The sequence below is a fragment of the Microchirus variegatus genome (genome assembly GCF_963457635.1).
Source record: "Microchirus variegatus genome assembly, chromosome: 15".
Classification (NCBI taxonomy): domain Eukaryota; kingdom Metazoa; phylum Chordata; class Actinopteri; order Pleuronectiformes; family Soleidae; genus Microchirus; species Microchirus variegatus.
This window is the reverse complement of record NC_139816.1, coordinates 12,824,466-12,843,195: the sequence shown is the minus strand read 5'-3', so window position 1 is coordinate 12,843,195 and position 18,730 is coordinate 12,824,466. Positions and strand designations below refer to the sequence as shown.

General features: G+C 41.8%; 1 protein-coding gene across 3 annotated transcripts in view; it reads left to right on the top strand.

The window, feature by feature from the left end:
• stau2 (staufen double-stranded RNA binding protein 2) overlaps positions 1-18,730 on the top strand; it is a 79,971-nt gene that overhangs the window by 39,414 nt on the left and 21,827 nt on the right. For 2 of the 3 annotated variants that reach the window (XM_083901585.1, XM_083901584.1), the window contains exons 12-13: positions 2,374-2,726; positions 14,805-14,918. In XM_083901585.1, coding sequence (XP_083757711.1) covers positions 2,374-2,726; positions 14,805-14,918 — 467 coding nt within the window. The remainder of the gene's footprint in view (positions 1-2,373; positions 2,727-14,804; positions 14,919-18,730) is intronic. The other variant, XM_083901586.1, reaches the window with a different exon arrangement.

Here is an 18,730-nt window from a genome sequence, read left to right as displayed (position 1 = left end):
AATGAATCACTAATTACAATCTACTACATGCAAGTATTGCGTTGATGAGTGGCTGACTGCTGCGTAATATTCTACTCAGCAGAAAACAGTCAGTCACATTAAATCATATGCGCAGTTGTCGTTGACTAATTTGCCGCCACAGGAACAGTGTTTATATTACCTTTGAAGTGAACCACAACTTGACCGTGCGTGTGTGTCATAGGTTCACACCAGCACTGAAACAAGTAGCACTCCTGCTCTGGTGGCAGCATTTTGTATAGCAAACTAGGAGAAACAAATTAGGTAAATTTCCTTTTATTACCCTACTTGTGTGAGTGCATGTGAATGCAAGTGTCCTTTGCCCTGGTGATCTGTGGGATGCAGTGCTGCTACAAACAGGGTGGCTTAGAAACAGGAAGGGAGTGCAAAATGAAGCAAAAAAAAAGTGAGTGATTTTTCACTCTTCTATTCCCATGCGTATTGCAGCAGGGCTTTTCACTCGAGTTGCCACATTTCATTTCCTGCTGTGCATATATTTGTGTGTTCGTTGTGTGCATGTGTGAACTATGTGAAGGTCTTGCTCCACCGTGGTGATTTATAGCGGTGGGCTTCGGCCCTATCTGTTTTCGATCAGTCTCATGCTTGACTCTGGCTTCCCTCCAGCGCTCCCCTGGCCCACTGGATGCTGAGCCTGGGTGGGACCCCTCCAAAACTGCCTGGAACCAGCACCACAAACACTCTCTGCTTCTCCCCCTACTCTCGCTTTTTTCTTTTCCCCAACTTGCTCCCACTTCATGTACACAATTTCACAATCACTGTCCTCACGCACAAACACACTCCGTCACTCTTACTTATTCACTCTCACTATGTCTCTGTGTTGCTCTCACGCTCTTGCTTGCCATCTGACACCAGCTTTAAGCACTCAATCACATGCAAACCTCCTCACATGCACTTACACAGACAATCACACACACACTCACATGGATTACATTCACTACCCCCCTCCAGTTCCTCAGAACCCTTTGTCCACTGCTGATGTCATGTTGGCTAACACCTTACATTTTTTATGACGCTACATTTCAGAATGTGAAGGCCTGCAAGTTTTACTTGCGTGTAAATTCAAATTAAAGTTGTCATCATGATTGGGAGGGGGGGAAAAATCCTAGCAGTTGTGTCATTGTTGGCATGGGGCAGTTTGTTGTAGTATGAGTAATAAGTCCTGGATTTCATTGCTGTTTCCTTCAGCTTCTCTGCTCTTTTGGAACAAACTGCATTGTTCATAATGGGAAATACTGTCTGCAGGTTCCCAGAAACCCTAGACTGGAGTAAGAGCTATCGCCCTGTGCGTGTATGTCTGTGTGTGTGAGATGGTAATGTTAACTCAAACAGGAAGTGGCCTGTCATTCATGCGCTCACTCGAGTGCTTTCTCCCAGCTGTTGGTCCATACGCGCACACACACACACATGGTCTCACAAACAAGCCCACAGACAAACGCACAGACACATACACAGCTGGTCTTCCTGTCTCTGGTGACCTTGGCTGGACTTCGGAGACTCTGCATGGTTTTCACATCCACTTATTCCCACCTCATCCTCCATCTGAGCAGGCTCCCAGCTCATCCTTTCTCGTTAAGCCTTTTTCTCCTCCTCCACTTGTCGTCTTCTTTCACATCTTATATGTGTTCCTCTCCGTTCTATCGCCGCTGCGAAGTGATGAAACCCAATCGTGTTTCCCTCTTCCACCTGTCATGACCATTTTCAGGACAGTGATGTCAGAGTACTGAAAGCCAACATTTAGATTCATCCAAATGGTCTCAATTGAATCATAGGGGTTGAGATCTGTTGTGCTCAGCAGGAGGCTACAACCACAGCATGTTTGGATGGGTCGAGCTGCACCCTGTTAAAGAAAAGTCCGTTGGATCCAAATAGCTCAGGATATTTCCTCACACATGCAAATATTCTCATAAGAACTTTAATCTGAGACCAAACCTGCCTCTCAGTCCTGACATGTCTACTCTAAAAAAAAACGAGTGAAGCAGTATGCCAATTAGCTGACATGGTTTCCATCAATTATGAAGTAATTCCTAGTACTTTTTTAGAATGTGAGAATAGTGTTACCAAGCAGGCACTTTGATGGTTTCAAGAACTGCCAACGTGCACAGAACAAATGTATGTGTCAGGTTTGTGAGTAGTTTTTCCTCATCGGCCTATTTCTGGTCTGGATCAATTTTTTTTCTCTAGGTCATGACGACCTCAAGGGCGAAAACATGTTTTTTTTTTGGCGGTAGGGGTTGTGAGCAGAAAAAGGTGTGTGTACATAAGTTTGACACTGAGAAATGAGAGCATTAATAACCTTTTCCCACCTATTTTTCTTCTCGTCCTTGACCCCTTCAGCCCAGAAAGGTCTGCTCCACCTCAGCCCGGATGTCTACCAGGAGATGGAGGCCAGCAGGAAGCAGGGGAGTAATGCTTCAGGCCCTGGTGGCAGTAGTGGCAACTACATAACATCCAAAGACATGGGACCCTGCTCTGCACCACTGCCCCCAGGACACCCTCCATACTACAGCGGCTCACCCTCCTCGCCCAGCCCAACTGCTACTATGGCCAGGGAGCTGCTGCTTAATGGTCAGTCACCCACTGCCGATGCCTCCCTGCCCATAAAGGGGAAGAACCCAGCTTTGGCCTGTGGCGTCTCGGTACAACCCTCACAGCAGCTGGACTACCTGGCTCGCATTCAGGGCTTCCAGGTGAGATGCATCCAGACACGGACATAATGCCACGAGGATACATTTAGACACCAGCTGTTTGTACTGACAACATTAATTGAAGTAAAGATACATACAAGTCCAGGTGAGGCAAACTTTATGAAAGAAAGAACAATGGAGTGTCTTAACATTTGCCCATACTCTCCATGGGAAAAAATATCACTGAATTTCTGGTTGAAATTGACCTAATCATCTAAGTTGCCCCTGAGAATTTTTTTTTTATAACCTCCTATAATCTATTTGCACACTGTGATAAGTGAAGTTATCAAAATTATGGTCACAGTTCATAGAGTTGGATTTAGTCATTGTAATTAGTTAAATCATTCCACATTGCAATTGGGTTGCAACTTTGTATTTTTTGACTCGAGGCATCACGGAGGCCTCCATTTTGATAGGCTTACAATTGTTTCCAGTTTCACATTTATTTCACTTGTGGAATGTAGGCTTGTGTTTCATTTTAACTGGCATCGATTTCATCATGAAAGTCGTACATTAATCATGGCACAAACTGCAGACACCCTGCGGTACGACCATACAGTATGCACACATGCTGAAGTGACAGCAGGCAGATGTTAGCGTGACCATGCAAAAATATGACCAACCCCCACCCATACACACGCTCACCAACACCCCCTTGGCCTGATTCTATTCCCTTTTGTGCCACTGCTATAAATAAGACTGTGGTTTTGGTCAACCTGTGGGGTTGAACCAAACAAACAAACACAGCCACATGTGCGCCACTTGAAAACCTCCCTGCTTGAGAGTTGCAGACTCTCAGGATCAAAACACACTTACATAGCAAAGCCTAACATAGCTCTTTGCCTCAAATCACCTGCAAATGCTGTATATTTATATTTGTTTGCCAAGGACATGATTTGTTTGTCAAGGGATGATACTACTGCTTAGTAGCAAAGGGTAATGCAAGTGATATACAGTAGTTACAGGACAAGTTACCTGATATAGAACTGCTTGATGGTTATTTTTGTGGAGGTTTGACTATCAGGTGAGCCGACCAGGGATGGAGTTTCTGGAGTCATAGCTGAGTTATGTAGAAAAGCTTTATTGGAAGTAGCTCAGATCTGAGCAGAACTGAGACGATGCCAAACATGAGCGTCGCTAGCTGTTTTGTGACTGTCAGCCACGCCAGTGCAAAATGAAATCAGCAAAAGTGCACCGTGATAAATCAGCGAAAATTAAAATTACTCAAAAAAACTTGAAAATCAAGGATGCACACCATCGGGCCATGCACACCCCATATCCAAAGTCTTAGGGCGATAGATAGATAGATAGATAGATAGATAGATAGATAGATAGATAGATAGATAGATAGATAGATAGATAGATAGATAGATAGATAGATAGATAGATAGATAGATAGATAGATAGATAGATAGATAGATAGATAGATAGATAGATAGATAGATAGATAGATAGATAGATAGATGGTGCCAGTGCTACACCAAGGCCTTTGTGATTAGAGTTGTTTAGGTTTGTGCTTAGGAATGTAAGCTGCTGATTTAGAGAAGGCCAAATAATATGATTTTCTCTTACATTTATGCAATATTGATATCAAAACCTGAAGTATCTACTGATACTGATAATCAGTTCAAAACTGCTTTTAAAAAATAAGTACGAACACCCTATTGCTGCATTTAAGCCTCTTATGACCATCAATGACGATAATGAGGCTTGCTGGATTTATATTGATTTTATGGCTGTAGAATTGTCAAAAAATGTTGAATGAGTGAGTCCCTTTCTGCTATTTTTTCCCAAGATAACCATCACTTCTGGTATCTGGCAGTTATTCAACTGTTTAGGAATAAGCTAACGTCACAGACATGTGACAGTGCAGGTGAATCTTGCCTGTGTTTGGACAGAAGTCAGTGCACAGAAGTCCTGAGGTTCTACCGTGATGACAGTATAGCACTTTGTTTCAGCTGTTGTTGTTTTTTAAAGTGCTTTATAAATAAAGTTGGATTGGATTGGATATTAAGGGCTGTATGGATTATATAGGACTGCATATTCAATCAGCTCATCCCCATCAATAACACACTGTTTGTTTTCTGTTTCACTCAGTGGACGTTAGTGACAGGCTGCTGATTTAGAGCGTGAAGTAAAACTCACAGGTGCTTCTGTCATTACTGGACTGGACTGGACTGGACACACACACACACACACACACACACAGAGACACTTATTCACTCGGAACACTGTATATGGGTCTTTGTGTCCATTTAAAGAGGTTCTGTTTTAATCTATGTCGGCTGATCTGTGGCGCATACCACGCCACTGATACCAGTCCCTGTTCACTTAAGATGCAGATGCTTTTTATCAGTTTGAGCGAAAACATTTTATCTAAACCTGCTGAGGGTTCCTTTGAAAGGCCTTTGTTATTGCTCTGAGCCTTCCTGTGTGTGGGTAACATGAGAGAGCTCTGCTGCCAGGCCAAGCCCAAACACACTTGGACACACACACACGGACACACGCAGCAGGTTCTGTTTAGTGGAAGATGGAAGAGAAAGACTAAGTCAAGACAAAGTTCTTGTTGTTCTTATGTATACTTTACGAAACAAATCATTATTCAGATATTCATAAATATATTTACAAGCATCTCTCTCAGTGAATACATACAGTCAGCACGAGTACTCTCACACATTTCTGCGTGCGTGCGTGTGTGCGTGTGTGTGTGTGTTGACAAATTCATGCAGGCAACGTGTTTCATTGAGGGGATGTTTCAAATCATGTTGGTTTGTTCAAAGAATCCATTTGTCCACAGCCATGTTAGGCAGACCTTATGAGCTTATGTAGCTCAGTAAAGAAGTCACAGGTTTATTTTTCTCCAGAAACTGCACTTGTCTGCTTTTCCACTTACACGTAATGTGCTGCTTCACAATGAGTGAGCTTTCTCTTGACCACACTCAACTATGAGATTCTTTTTTTTTTTTTTTTTTTGGTAATTTGATAATAATCTCCTGGTCTGATTAGTAACTTTGTTTTTTGTTCTTTGTTTCTGTAATCTAATTATGTTATCCAAGTGAGTGGATTACAATGACTGCCCAACATTGGATTAGAGCAACTAGGCAAGGACTGAGGACATTCTCATAGTGTCTGTTTCATCCATCCAGCTCTGCAGACAAAGGCCTGGTCCTACCTGCTAAGCCCTTCTTTTGATTTGATTGGAAAATAGCCTCTGGTGGAAGCTCTGACTGGATAAGCAACAGTGTGTTGTACTCATGCCAGCTTGAAGCAAGGATGCTGGCATTACTCCCGTGTGTTTGTGCGTGTGTGTGTATTTCCTATTAAATTGGTTGGCGTGTTGTTGGCACGATGGATATGGGTATTAGAAGTAGGGCAGTAACAAAGAAGCAGGAGGTAATAGACAACACATGGGCCAATGATGAAGAACTGAGTAAGAGCCACAAAACAGATTATCTTTCTTTTTGTCCATGTGTCTCTCTTTGCTATTTGGTTATTAAACAATATAATCATGTTGTGTTCTGTTGTGCTTTGGTCTGTCTGCAGCTCCTTCATAATGTCTTCCTCTTTTCCACCTGCTGTTAGTGTAGAGTGGATATGTTGAAGGGTTCAACCTCAGCATTGCCATCATCAGCTCCCCAATTACTCTGCCATCACATTACTTAATAGTCATCAGAGACTTTTTTTTTCATATAAAAGTTAAATGATTGATGGAAATCAGATTTTCTTTTTCTCTTTTGCTCAGATGCACTTTGTAAAATAAGTTACTTGGCTTTTGTAAGACTTTTTTTCTGTCTGTGCACATCAATGTGAATTGGAAGAGTGGACAAGTTCATTTCTAAAGAAGAGGAGTGTGAAATGAGCAGAGTGAGAGAGGAAGTGTGGATGAACTATGTGCGTGTGATGAGATCACATGCTGTTGCCTATTATTTGTGGGCAAATACTGAGAATGATCCCAGGCATTAAATGGCAAGTTACATGAACCTGTTACATGAGCAGCCAGTGGACTGTGTAAGACCTGGATATAATAATTGTCCTCCTTTTGTAAGGAACAATATAAAGTTGGTTTATTTGTATCTAAATGTATTTTTTGCACTGCTTTGTGCATTACATTTATGTTGAGGATTCATGACCTTAATGTATTCACAGTATAATTTAGAATCATCATGATTTGATCTAACTCATCTATTTTTAGGACATTTTAGCACAGTAGCAGATGTGAGAGTCATGAAATCCAATTAACTATAACAAATATGGATAACATTCACCACATGTCACATAAGATATATCAGTATGTTATGTAAGAATGCAGAAGGATTCCTGGGTGGATTTTTTTGTAAAAGTGCATTTTACTGCTTTAGAAATTCCACATTACATTCACAAGATGAGGTTTCATATCCATGTACAGTCCAAATGTAATGATACACAAGTTGTATTGGTTTAAAGTTGACAAATATAGTGACCAAATCCCGATACTAATTTTGATGCAAATGTGTGCACAATGTAGTGAACTAATATCATTTTGAATTAATAATCTCCAAGAAAATTCTGCAAATTTGTTCTGGGACCCAGAAATAATCTCCCACAAGCCATCTGTGTTTCCTGACCCAGTGTTTGGGAATCACTGGTGTACTGGATATTATATTATATTGACCTGATTTTTTCCAAGGAGTATAAAAACAGTTTGACACAGCAGTCGGCAAGGATCTCACTTTTTTGTTGTGCGTACTGAAATACCATGAGCCGTGTTCCAAAGTAGCTGGCCAGTACAGTGATTGTATCACCTTTTTTAAACAAGAGTTAGAAATTATACCCCTCCTAAGGTTATGGTTTGCTTGCGCAAATGGAAAATATGACAGAACCACTTTGTGTATTGTAGCAGAGGTTTGTGTCAGAGTTATGATCCCGAGCATACAGCTCATTCTGAATGTTTAGCTTCTTTGATTGAGTGTATAGGTTGGAACATTCAGATCACTGTAGTCATTTTTAAACTGAACGTAACAGCTTGCATGTTCCGATGGGTCATATCTGAACTCTTAATACCATATCGCAGATTACGGCCACCTGTTGTAAACCGTTAATATCCTCTTGCATGCATGGCGATCAAAGATCGTACTGTACTATATCATAACATTCCAGGTTGTCTGGAAAAGGCTGAATGGTATCTACTGTATCTATCCGTTCTGTCCACCTGCTAAATCCAAAAGCAATAACACAGCACAGATAGCAATCAGCTGAGTTATGTTATCTAGCCATGACATGCTGAACTTGGGAGATGGATTTAGAGAGAAGGGAGGGCTGTATTCATTGCTGTGTTGGAATCAGTACTTCTATGTTGGAAATCCCATGTTAATGAAAACACTATCCTTGGAGGGTGGCTGGTGTTGATATCCCTTCACTGCAGTTCCCAGGATTTCTCACACTTACACATTGTTTGTTCTTCCCTTTCTCCGCTTCCTTCTTTGGCTTAATAAAAAAACCCACTTCAAATGGTACCGACTAAACCTTGTGCCCTGCCTGGCAGTTTCTACCTTCTCTCCCCCCCCTCGTTCTCCTCCCTTCCTGATCTCCATCGCTAACTCTCATTTCTCTGTATCAACATCAAACGCCTCATCTGGTACAAACTTTCAAAGACTAACAGTTTGTTTCCAACCATCTTGTCATCGTCTCATTCCTCCGCTCTGTGTTTACTCTAGGATTTGCGTTAGAAAATACATTTTGGGATGGCTAATCCCACCACGTTTGATTTCTGCAGCAGGGAGATGGCTTCCAGCTGCGCTCCGCGGCATATTTGTGTGAAGAGCGATCTTCGAAAACAAGTTTTGTCGGTGGTATAAATCAGGCCGTTAACGCTGTGCTGGCTCGGCGAACAGTCTCTCCGCTTACATGGTGGCCCTCTGTGTGCATGTCAGTGTGTATCTCTGTGTGTGTTTGGCAAAACTGAGTGATGATGTTTTTACACAATCAAGTCCATTTGCAAACCTCTAAATCAAATACCCTCAAGTGCCAGCGCAGCATATTGCAATTCTGAATATGCAGCATAATTGTTCGTTTACTTGAATTTGTTTTTTTGTATAGTATCAATCGCATTTCATTCTTAATTCTTAACACTAGGCAGTGATAGTATACAGTATGTGTCAGCCAGCACAGTCTCGGCATGTGTCGGTGGAGGGTGTGTTAAAACTGGCCCTTTTTTGGAATCCAAACACTTCTATTCATTATCTATCCACCACTTACTGTTCTTAGAAGTGCTCTGGCCTGCAGCCTGCTCTCACCTCTGCACTGAGTGAGCTCTATCACAATCTGTAAACAGAGTCCCAGAAAATGTTTCATTGCCTCTTAAAATTATGCAAACACCGGCATGAGAGATATTCTGTGACTAAATTTTTTCTGGATAAAGCAGTGGTTGGAATACAATAAGTGCAGGGTCATTTCCGCATGCATGGACAATCCTGCAGTTCTATTCATAGTTAAACAAGGGTCAGCATCACTGTAGTAATTCCAGTAGTGCTGATTTCTCAACAGGAAATCGCCTTATTTGTATTTCCTTCGGCTTCATGTACAAAGGTTGCGTACGCACAAAAACGTGGCATACGTCCTTTTCCACGCTCACGTTCAGATGTATGAAACGTGAAATGACCGTGGAAATGTGCTGTCCCCACGCCAACTTCATGGCTGGCGTACGGTCGTTTCTCCAGCTCTTGTTCTTTTGGCGACACTTAGTGGTGATGCTGGAAAACTGATGACTACTTGTTTTCACATTATTAACAGAGTGATGTGCACATCAGAGACACACTTATGAGCAATTAACACCTTGCGAATGGTGCAATCCGAAGTGAGCTAGTATTTAGGGAACGCGAGGATTTACTTGCAAACATTGATAATTGGCTCATAAGTTGATTTCGGTCAGGAGTGTGCCAGTCAACCCTGAGCCGAGCCATGCCAGCTGTGTGGGACTGGACCTGTTAAACAGGCCAACATTAAAGCGCATATTCAGCGAGAGCCGGTTTCCCTAATGTAATTGGAGCTAATGACTGCTCACACATTGCTATAAAAGCACCATCACAGGATGAATTTGCTTACGTTAATAGGAAATATTTTCATTCCATCAATGTTCAAATCATATGTGATGCGCAAATGCAGCTAACTAACATCGTGGCAAGGTGGTCTGGTTCAACGCATGACTCATTGATTATGACTAACAGCATGGTTGGGAACAGGCTGGAGGCTGGAACAGTGCGCGATGGGTCGCTTCTGGGTCAGTAAATAGTTTATTCTTATAATTGTCCCGTATGTTAACCAGCGCCATGCACATTTGGCCACGTGTGCCATCTTTACGCACAAGCAATGTGTGTTGTGAGCAGCTAATTGTATGACCTGTTGTGGTCGCGCTTTGACGGTGAGCAGAAACCCTCTGCTTCACCTCCACCTTGAGATCTGACCATTTCTTTTTAATCTCTGTGTGTGTGCGCTGCTCGGATCCCACGGCATTTACAGACTCAGACACACTCCCTCTCACGTCTTTTTTGTCATATTTGTCCCTGTTGACAGGGTACCAAATAAAATCTCACTGCGCGTCTCCACTTCATTCACTAGAATCTCTTGCTCAGACTGTGTGAAATTCCTTTTCTTTCCATTGTTCATTGTTATTTGATCAAAGAGGTGAATCTCAGGGCCTATTTAAATTGATTTGTATATGTAAATGGGGGCGTGGACAGGGAGGAGTTTGGCACCTCTGCATGTGCACTCAATTCCATGTTGATTTGGGATGTACAAAAGAAACGTACTTGGATCCATGCGTACGCACACTTTGATACATCTGAATTTATTTGTGCATACGACGGTTTCTGGGTTTTGCCGTACGCCAAGTTTTAATAGGAAATCCACTCAAGTCTTTTTACATGAGGCCCCTTGTCTTTGAGAGTTGAGTTGTACATGTGTGGTTACTGCCGGACTTCCTTGTATAACCTGAAGCAAGTTTCCATGGTTACTGTCTCCTTTGGTGTCTCTTTTGACCAAGACAATATATATTGTGCTACAGTGAGCATGCAGAGTCAACACTCATGGACTCGAACTGGAGGTGTGCTCAAATTCATCTGCACAGGGTTCTGTGTAGACCAACGCACAAATGATGTTGATTATGAAATTTACGTCACACTGTTTGACCTCTGAGCACACACGGATGCAGAAAGTACAGTATGTCCTGGCCCTAAGAAGTCATGATACTGATATCTCAGCTGATGTTTCTTTACTACTAAACAAAGTATTACACGAGGAGTAGTTTCGTAGTATTAAATCTAATAGTTAGGATTTATTTTAGGTTAATTAGCTTAGTTTGTGTGTTATTAATGTGGGAATACCACTTCACATTGTTAACTCGTGAGGACATGTTGGACCTTAAGATAGACATTAATTAGAATGAATGGGAACGACATCCAGGTCTCAACCTCTCAGGACAGGTCTCTGATATTGTTGTCTGTAAATGTCATGTTGCTTTTCCGTTCTTTAGTTATCATTAATACCTTTCCCTCTGGAATCTGTTTACACTTCATAGGTTTTTAGAGTTGCTCTTTTGTTTTTCATGTCATTAGCAGAAGTCAAAAGTATATAAATAGTGCACTTAAACACTCTTGACCCCAGAGGCCTACACTGAAGTGTCTCTATGTGGACCTCTAATTGCTCCTCACGTACAATGACAGCATTTCTTTAGCTGAAAGGACTTGTCTTTTCATGGTAAAGTCTGAGTTATTTCAGTGTTTTTACTCTCCACAGCCTGCTCTCAGCCTGCAATACTTGCACTCTGTTTTTAGCTGGAGTGGCATAACACACCCAAGTATTTGCTCTTTCTCTGACTACACTGTGGAACACCTTCCTAGTTATACATGCATTTGCATATATACTGTATATCCTTTGTCTGTGTGAGCATGCACTTTGCCAGCATTTTTGTACCCTCTTTCATGCCTGCATGAGCACTATTACAGTGATTGCTTTTTAGTTTGTGCATGTTCGTGTTTGTTCGAATAACGAGGAGCATTGGAAGAGGAAGCCATCCAGCTTTAGAAGCCAGATGTCAGAGGTCGTTCCACATTAGTGCCGCCGATCAATCGCAGGCCTTGCATAACTCTCCTGCCTCTTTGTCTCTAAAGGAAGTGGATTAGAGGCTGTTTTCTGAGTTGGGACCTGGGATGATTAGTTAGGCCTGTTTAGAATGCACACACTCACAGATGCATACAAACATGCTCTCAAAACAGACTGGCTTGATGGGAGAATTTGTTTTTTGAGATGCTCGTTATTCTAGTTTCCACAAAATGATTGAAAATGAGATTGAGCAACTTCCTTTCCTGCCTGTGGGTCAGAGTCACTGGTAAATCAAAAATAGAAACTACTCTGTCAGGTGATGTTTGCTGAGCTGCCAAATTGACCGTTGAAATCAGATTTTAGCTTTTGGCTCGAGTAAATTAAGTTTATTTATGTTGTCTAATATCACATCCTGTGTGTCGTCCGGCTTTACAGTAACAAAACAGCAATGTTTCAAGACTCAACACAACATCCTAAAACAAAGACAGCTCAAAAGGAAACGGGAGTCTTAAATAAGGCTGTTGGACTCGGTGTTATGACCTGTGTGCTAATGTTTGAATTAGGATTAGAAATAGATGTTGTTGCACACAAACGTGTTGAATTTGACCTCTAAATTTAACCCATCCTTTTTACACACTAGTAGTAAACACACAAAAACCAGGCACAGGAGCAGTGGGCAGCTCTTATCTGTGCCTGTGGAACAATGCGGGAAAGGGTGCAACCCTTGACCCATCCAAGGTTCCATGCGAGCTGAGCCGATACCATGCATGACGTCGTCAGGCTGCCGTGCACTGATTGGCCAGGGTACTGTCGCAGGAAGAGGCACATGAATCAAACCAAACAATGCAGAACTGTGGATCAGTTAGAATCCTGAAAATGTGGGTTAATCTTCCAACATTTCGCAAGCACATTTAACAGAGGAATCTGGTTTATTTAACGATCGGTGAGCCGCATCACAACCCCTGCCGCTGGGTTTCGGTTCTTTTTAATTAAGTGATACTAATGATTCAGTACATCGAAAACAACTGCTTTACAAGTCACTAGTTTGTGTGTCACATATAAAACACAACAGTTTCATGCATCCGTGCTTTGATGACCCCGCCCATGTTGAGACGGTACTATATTGTAATGGAAAACCAACCAAACTGAGTAGAGTCGAGCCAAGTATTTTTTGATTTAATGACTTGATTTATTTAATCCTGATCTGAAGCCCTTAATGATCAACAATCTTTTTATGGTAGTTTGTATTGACCCAACATATGTCCGAGTGTATATATCGCATCAAAATAGTGTTTCCTCCAACACCATTGAAGGTCCTCTTACCCACAGCTGCAGTCCTGACAGCTTGCAACAGAGGAACTGAGCCAAGTTCCTGCTGGTCAGACAGCATGATTACACCATATATCACAGGCACCTAACCATATTTACTGTGTAAATGAACTGGCGCACTGGACAACTGCTAATGCGCTCACACACAGAGATTCATGTTTGTGTTCACACCCTTAGTTCTGCTTTTCTTCACACAGGCTTAACTCACAACTAATTCATATATATTTCCCTACTTTGTCATCTAGGATTCGTGTTACTAGACAATTATATTATTTGCCTTAAAAAGTACCCCTTCTCTGTCTTTTTTCACCCTTTGCTTCCCCCCCCTCTCTCCCCTTAATGTTGACGTCTGGAGAATTTATTAGAGATTAACTTGTCAAAGAAGGCTTTTTCCACGGCTCACTTTACTGCATTCATCATTCATACACATAACAGATAGCATTCCACAATTTATCACTGTGCCGCCATCTCCTCATCAGCAGGTGTGCGTTCACATGCATGTATGCGTCTTCCCATGTGCTGTACGTAACATCACCTGATTGTTTGTATCTCTGTGCACAATGCGCCGATATCAACGCGTTTCTGTCGTATTATGATGAGTTTGTGTCTTTACGGGCAGATGGGCAGATGTGTGGACGGCTGGAGCGCTGACACACGCATACTTGTTCACCTACGATCATAACTCATTTGGAGAGACTCGCACACCTCGCTCTGGAAGCTTTCAGTCACAGATCATATATGTCTGTGTGTGTGTGTGCGCGCGCATGAGTTCCGCATGCATGGTCAACACACTGTAGCTCAGATGAGATTAAACTTTGGTCATGTGAAGTTAGTAACAACACACACACTCTCTCGCATATGGAGACATATTTTTCCGAGATTAAGAGCATGAAAAAAAGTTGAAAGTTTTCAGCCAATTGTAGTATTCATTTTAGTCCAGTTTAGTCCATTTTTCCTGCTTGTAGCCCTGTTATTTCAAAGACTATATTCTTCCATATCTGCGAGCTTACTTTTTCATTTGCCCACGAAAATGAAAAGCCATTTTGAATCACTACTGTCCTCTTCCAACCCCTCTGCCCTTCATCTCTCAATATCAGTAAGATATTTCCCTTTTTTTTCTCCACTTCTCATAGTTATTTGTACCATGTATTAGTATGCCTGCAGCTGTCCTTGGCATAAGTAGGCCAGGCAAACACATGCACCCAAAAACGGACATATACACATGCAAATTCACGCGTAAGCACAGAGTGCTCAGTGAGAAGTAGGACAGAAACGCGAAGGCAGTGTTACCCAAAGCTCTTGGATCTCAGGAGCAGACTCTCCCAGAGGAGCATCATGTCATAACAGCCTTAATTGCTCAGCATTTAGGAATGCCTGCAGAGTTAACCTCTCAATGATGAGGGGTCGCCATGATGTAATCACTACCCCCCTCAGATGCTCCATCGCAATCGTGCATATTATGCACACCCTTACATTCGTTTCCCTCTATTGCCATCTCTTCATGGCATGGGTTAATTGTACCCAAATGCTCTGGCGGCAATTAGACATGCAAGATTTACTCTCAGGCCAAACTGAGAAAAACACAAGACTGTATACCACCGAAAACTTCAGTTCTCTAACAATTTGTGCACTAATGATTTCATCTACTTATTTGTCTACCTTTGCTCACTTTTCCAGGTGCAGTACAGTGATGCGCAGAGTGGTAAGGATTTTGTGACCTATCTGACCCTCTCTCCTGTGCAGATGACTTTCCACGGCACCGGGAGCACCCTCCAAGCCAGCCATGACCAGGTATGTATGACTTCAGGTGTTTGCAGCTAAGAGGAAGGGTGGGTGTCACCTACAACAATACAACTTTGGCTCCAGCTCCAGTTAATATTTCAAAATTCAACTGCTGCAAATCTAAAAATTTGCATCAAATGTTTCTTTATTTTTAATCACTATTATAAGTTAAGCTTGAACCAAGGAAGTTTACTCAACCTGCACACATTCCTCAGTGAACCAGTATTGTATTTGAGCCCAGTCAAAACTGGATAATATTTGAAAATCATAAAAGTCTGATGTGGCTGACATTGAATTAGTTTTCCACCTGTTTAGATATTTTGCATTTGAGTAATGTAACAATGGTGCCAGTATAAAGTTGACTGTTGATTGAACGACCAATAGCTACAAATAAAACACACGACTAAAATTACTAAAAACTAAAAAAGGTCATATACAACAAACGTTTTCATTGCCACAGTTCGCTGCTCTGCCGTTTGTTTTCACCGTCTGTGCAGACAAATGGCCTCTAATGTCATCGGGGCTTAGCGCTTCCACATGTCCTTATCCTGGTTTAGTGAAGTGTAGCATATAGTGTGTACAGTATAGTATTTGGGTCATATTGTAAGGAGCCAGCAGTCCTCTTGTGCTCCTCCATCTTCTAATTAACAGAAGTCTCTTTGGAGTAAATATTAATCACCAGATCATCAGAACCACCTGTGATGATAATCACTCATGTTTGGCAGAAACAAACATGTTCCTTTCTTACACAGCTGCCAGTTCGCCATGATTTCCAATCTCTCAAAGTAATCCCATTCCGAAATCTGACGGAGGATCATCACAACTCGTAGCCTCCGTCTCTCTCTCCCTCCCTCTCTCGTATTCTCACTCACTGTCTTACGCGTACTCCCCATATTCAGAAGGAAGCTCTTTGTCTTGTGTTGCCCAAGCAGAAAAACAGTTGCTTACATTCTATCTTCTAAACATAGGACGCCCCTTTGTTGAGCAGTCTTCAAAGCTTTAATAAAGGGCCGGCCTGGCCCTGAATGGGACAGCTGACAGGGGGCTAGTGCCGCCACCGCTAGCTGAGAGCCAAGCCAATATAGGCCATGCAGGTCTGCGTCCTCAGGACCTGTTGTTGCCAGGAGCACTGGGGCATGACCGACTGTTAGAGAAGCCCTTTCTTTCCCTCATGTTGGTACAGTGAGGAGAACGACCACAAAGGGAGCACCTAACAATGAAGGGTCGCCCCTCAGCCGCCCCCAAACCCCAACACTTGCTCAACAAAGTAGGCCTGAAAGCGTCACACGTTTGGTCAGCTTTACCATGATCAGGATGTGGGCTGCTATGAGGATGGAGTGTTTGTTGACCCACTAATAAGGCCCTCGGAGTTACCTGTAAATCAATAAAGTTGATTTTCCTCATGCCTGTGGATTTCAGGCATCCCGTCTCACCCTTTCACATCGATCCATTGAGTGCTTGAGTTTCCAATTACTTGTTCAGGGGAGATCCACGTGTTTCCTATGCCACGTGTTGGCCTTGGCATTCATGCACGCAAAACATACACTTTAATCTGTGTAATTAGACATTTTAAATCTCCTGAGTTTACAGAGGATGTCGCGCCAAGGTTGCGATAAACCTTTCGTGGAGCCAGTCTTTGTTGCTATACACACACAGGTAACACGGTAACATACTCATCCCCAGTCTCTTTCATTACATTCCTCTGAGAATTTCCTGCCGTGTTATCTGCGTTCTCGTGAAGGTTTATGTCAGGTGGACCAGAGCATCTGATAAAGATCAACAGCCAAGGGCAATCCTCTCCACATATCTCAGCTCATGATATATAGAAGAAAGATGTGGATAAAGACTGCAGTATTGAATGTCTAGCTGAGGAAATTGTCACCTCATAATGCATAATGTTACTTTACGAGAAGTGAACAAGATCCTGATTAATTTATTACTCTCCGAAGCTTTCTTCTTCCGGTCTGATTTACAGTTTTGTTTGTTTTTCTTTGTTGTTTGCAGACACAAAGTACAACAGCGATTTGTGTCATTCATTGAAGATGTTTTTTCCAAAATGTGTTTCTCATCATTCAAATAAATCCAGTGTGTGTTCTTGTTTTCCTGGATATATTCGGCAATTGTAGCAACGGTTTGACCAAAACTATACGTGTATAGCCCTGGGTCAGATGTCAGGTGCTGCTATAGATGTGTTAATACATTCAAATAGATTACTGTACACTTGTTATATCAACACAAAAAAACACCTATAGCAGCTTTTTTACTACTTTTAATAGTAGTAAACTCCTGTCACATGGCAATAAAAGAGTGATTTGTAGGAACACACATGGATAGAAACATTTTGTCTATTAAATATCAAAGAAAAGATGTAATCGGATGTTGGCTGCTAATATTAATACTGCTTAGAGGCAGACTATTTGCCATTTTAAGTCAAATTACTTGTTCCTATTGATAACGTTGTTTAAGTGTAATGTCCTTTATAATTTATATCATTACTCGGTCAATGCAGCAATCACAACCACCTTACTATCCAAATTGATGTTCACTGTACCATGAAATGTTGTAACACAAGAACCAATAATCATTGGTATATGTAATGGAGAGTTTCAGAGGTTAGAATATGTTTAGCAATATGTGTTGATGCTAATCTCACTAATTTAGCCGTGGTGCCTCAAATGGTTGGTAATTTTAGGTGTATTATATATTTTTTGGATATATTATTAAATTACATTTGATCTAGTGTCAAATGTTTTATATCGATTATTTTCTGTTTGGATATGAGAACAATGAGGAATAATATCATAATGAACAGGTTTATACTTTTCCTGGTTCACCAGATCATATTATCAGGTCATGTTTCCAGTGGCATTTGTGACAGAGTTTTTCTTAAAAATTGTCTTATATGAGTTGATTCTTATGGAATTATTTAAGGGTAGACAGTTGGTGATCTGATTGTGAATAGTTTGAGCAGCCTTCTTTTGGACAGTTGACCAAGATGACCAAGAGCAGAGTTGTTGACGATGTCATTTCGACAATGACTTTCTGCTCCTTATCAACAAATGCAAACACAAACCAGAGAAGCACCTACACAGGCAAACACACTGCAGAGCTGAGGTGCAATAATCCCTTGCCTTGTGCAGACATTCCTAGCAGGCCTGTATGAGTGAGAGATGTACAGCTGAGTGCTCTTTCTGACCTTATGTGCCATCCATTCAGTGGCATCTGCCAAACACATGTGAGCCTTCGGGCTGCTACATTGGCTGAAAGTGGCCTGTGGCTGAAGATGTTTGTCACTTCATCCTCCATTTTGGCTCTAAATTTATTTTTCTTGATAGTGGTAGTTGTCACGATGTTTAGTTAACATTGCAAAGCAAAAAGATGAGAAGGGGAAAAAACTAGTCAGCAACTTCTTCACACTAAACAGAAGCCCCTGGGGTATGTGTATGTAAAGCCTGTTTCGTGGTCTCTGCTCCCATATTAAGCATCAGGTTTATTTTTGGGAGATCTTTTGTTGTAAGCACTTGGATCCATGGGTTACTCTGTGACCACAAACTAGCTGTCCATGCAAACATTCAAGGCTGTGTCATGTTTGCTTGGATAAAACTATTTGTCTGCCTGTTCTGGGAACAGAAACAATGCAACATTGTTATGCTGTGTCCATCATCTGAAAACAAGCCGTGTCAAGCAGTACTATCAGACCTGACCGAAGGAGCTTTTGTTTATACACCAGCAATGCAGGGACAGGAAGGGTCAAGAGTCTTAATCTCATTAAAACTGCTGAAGAACCAGGTTTTATTGTGTATTAATTGTGGAATGAACTT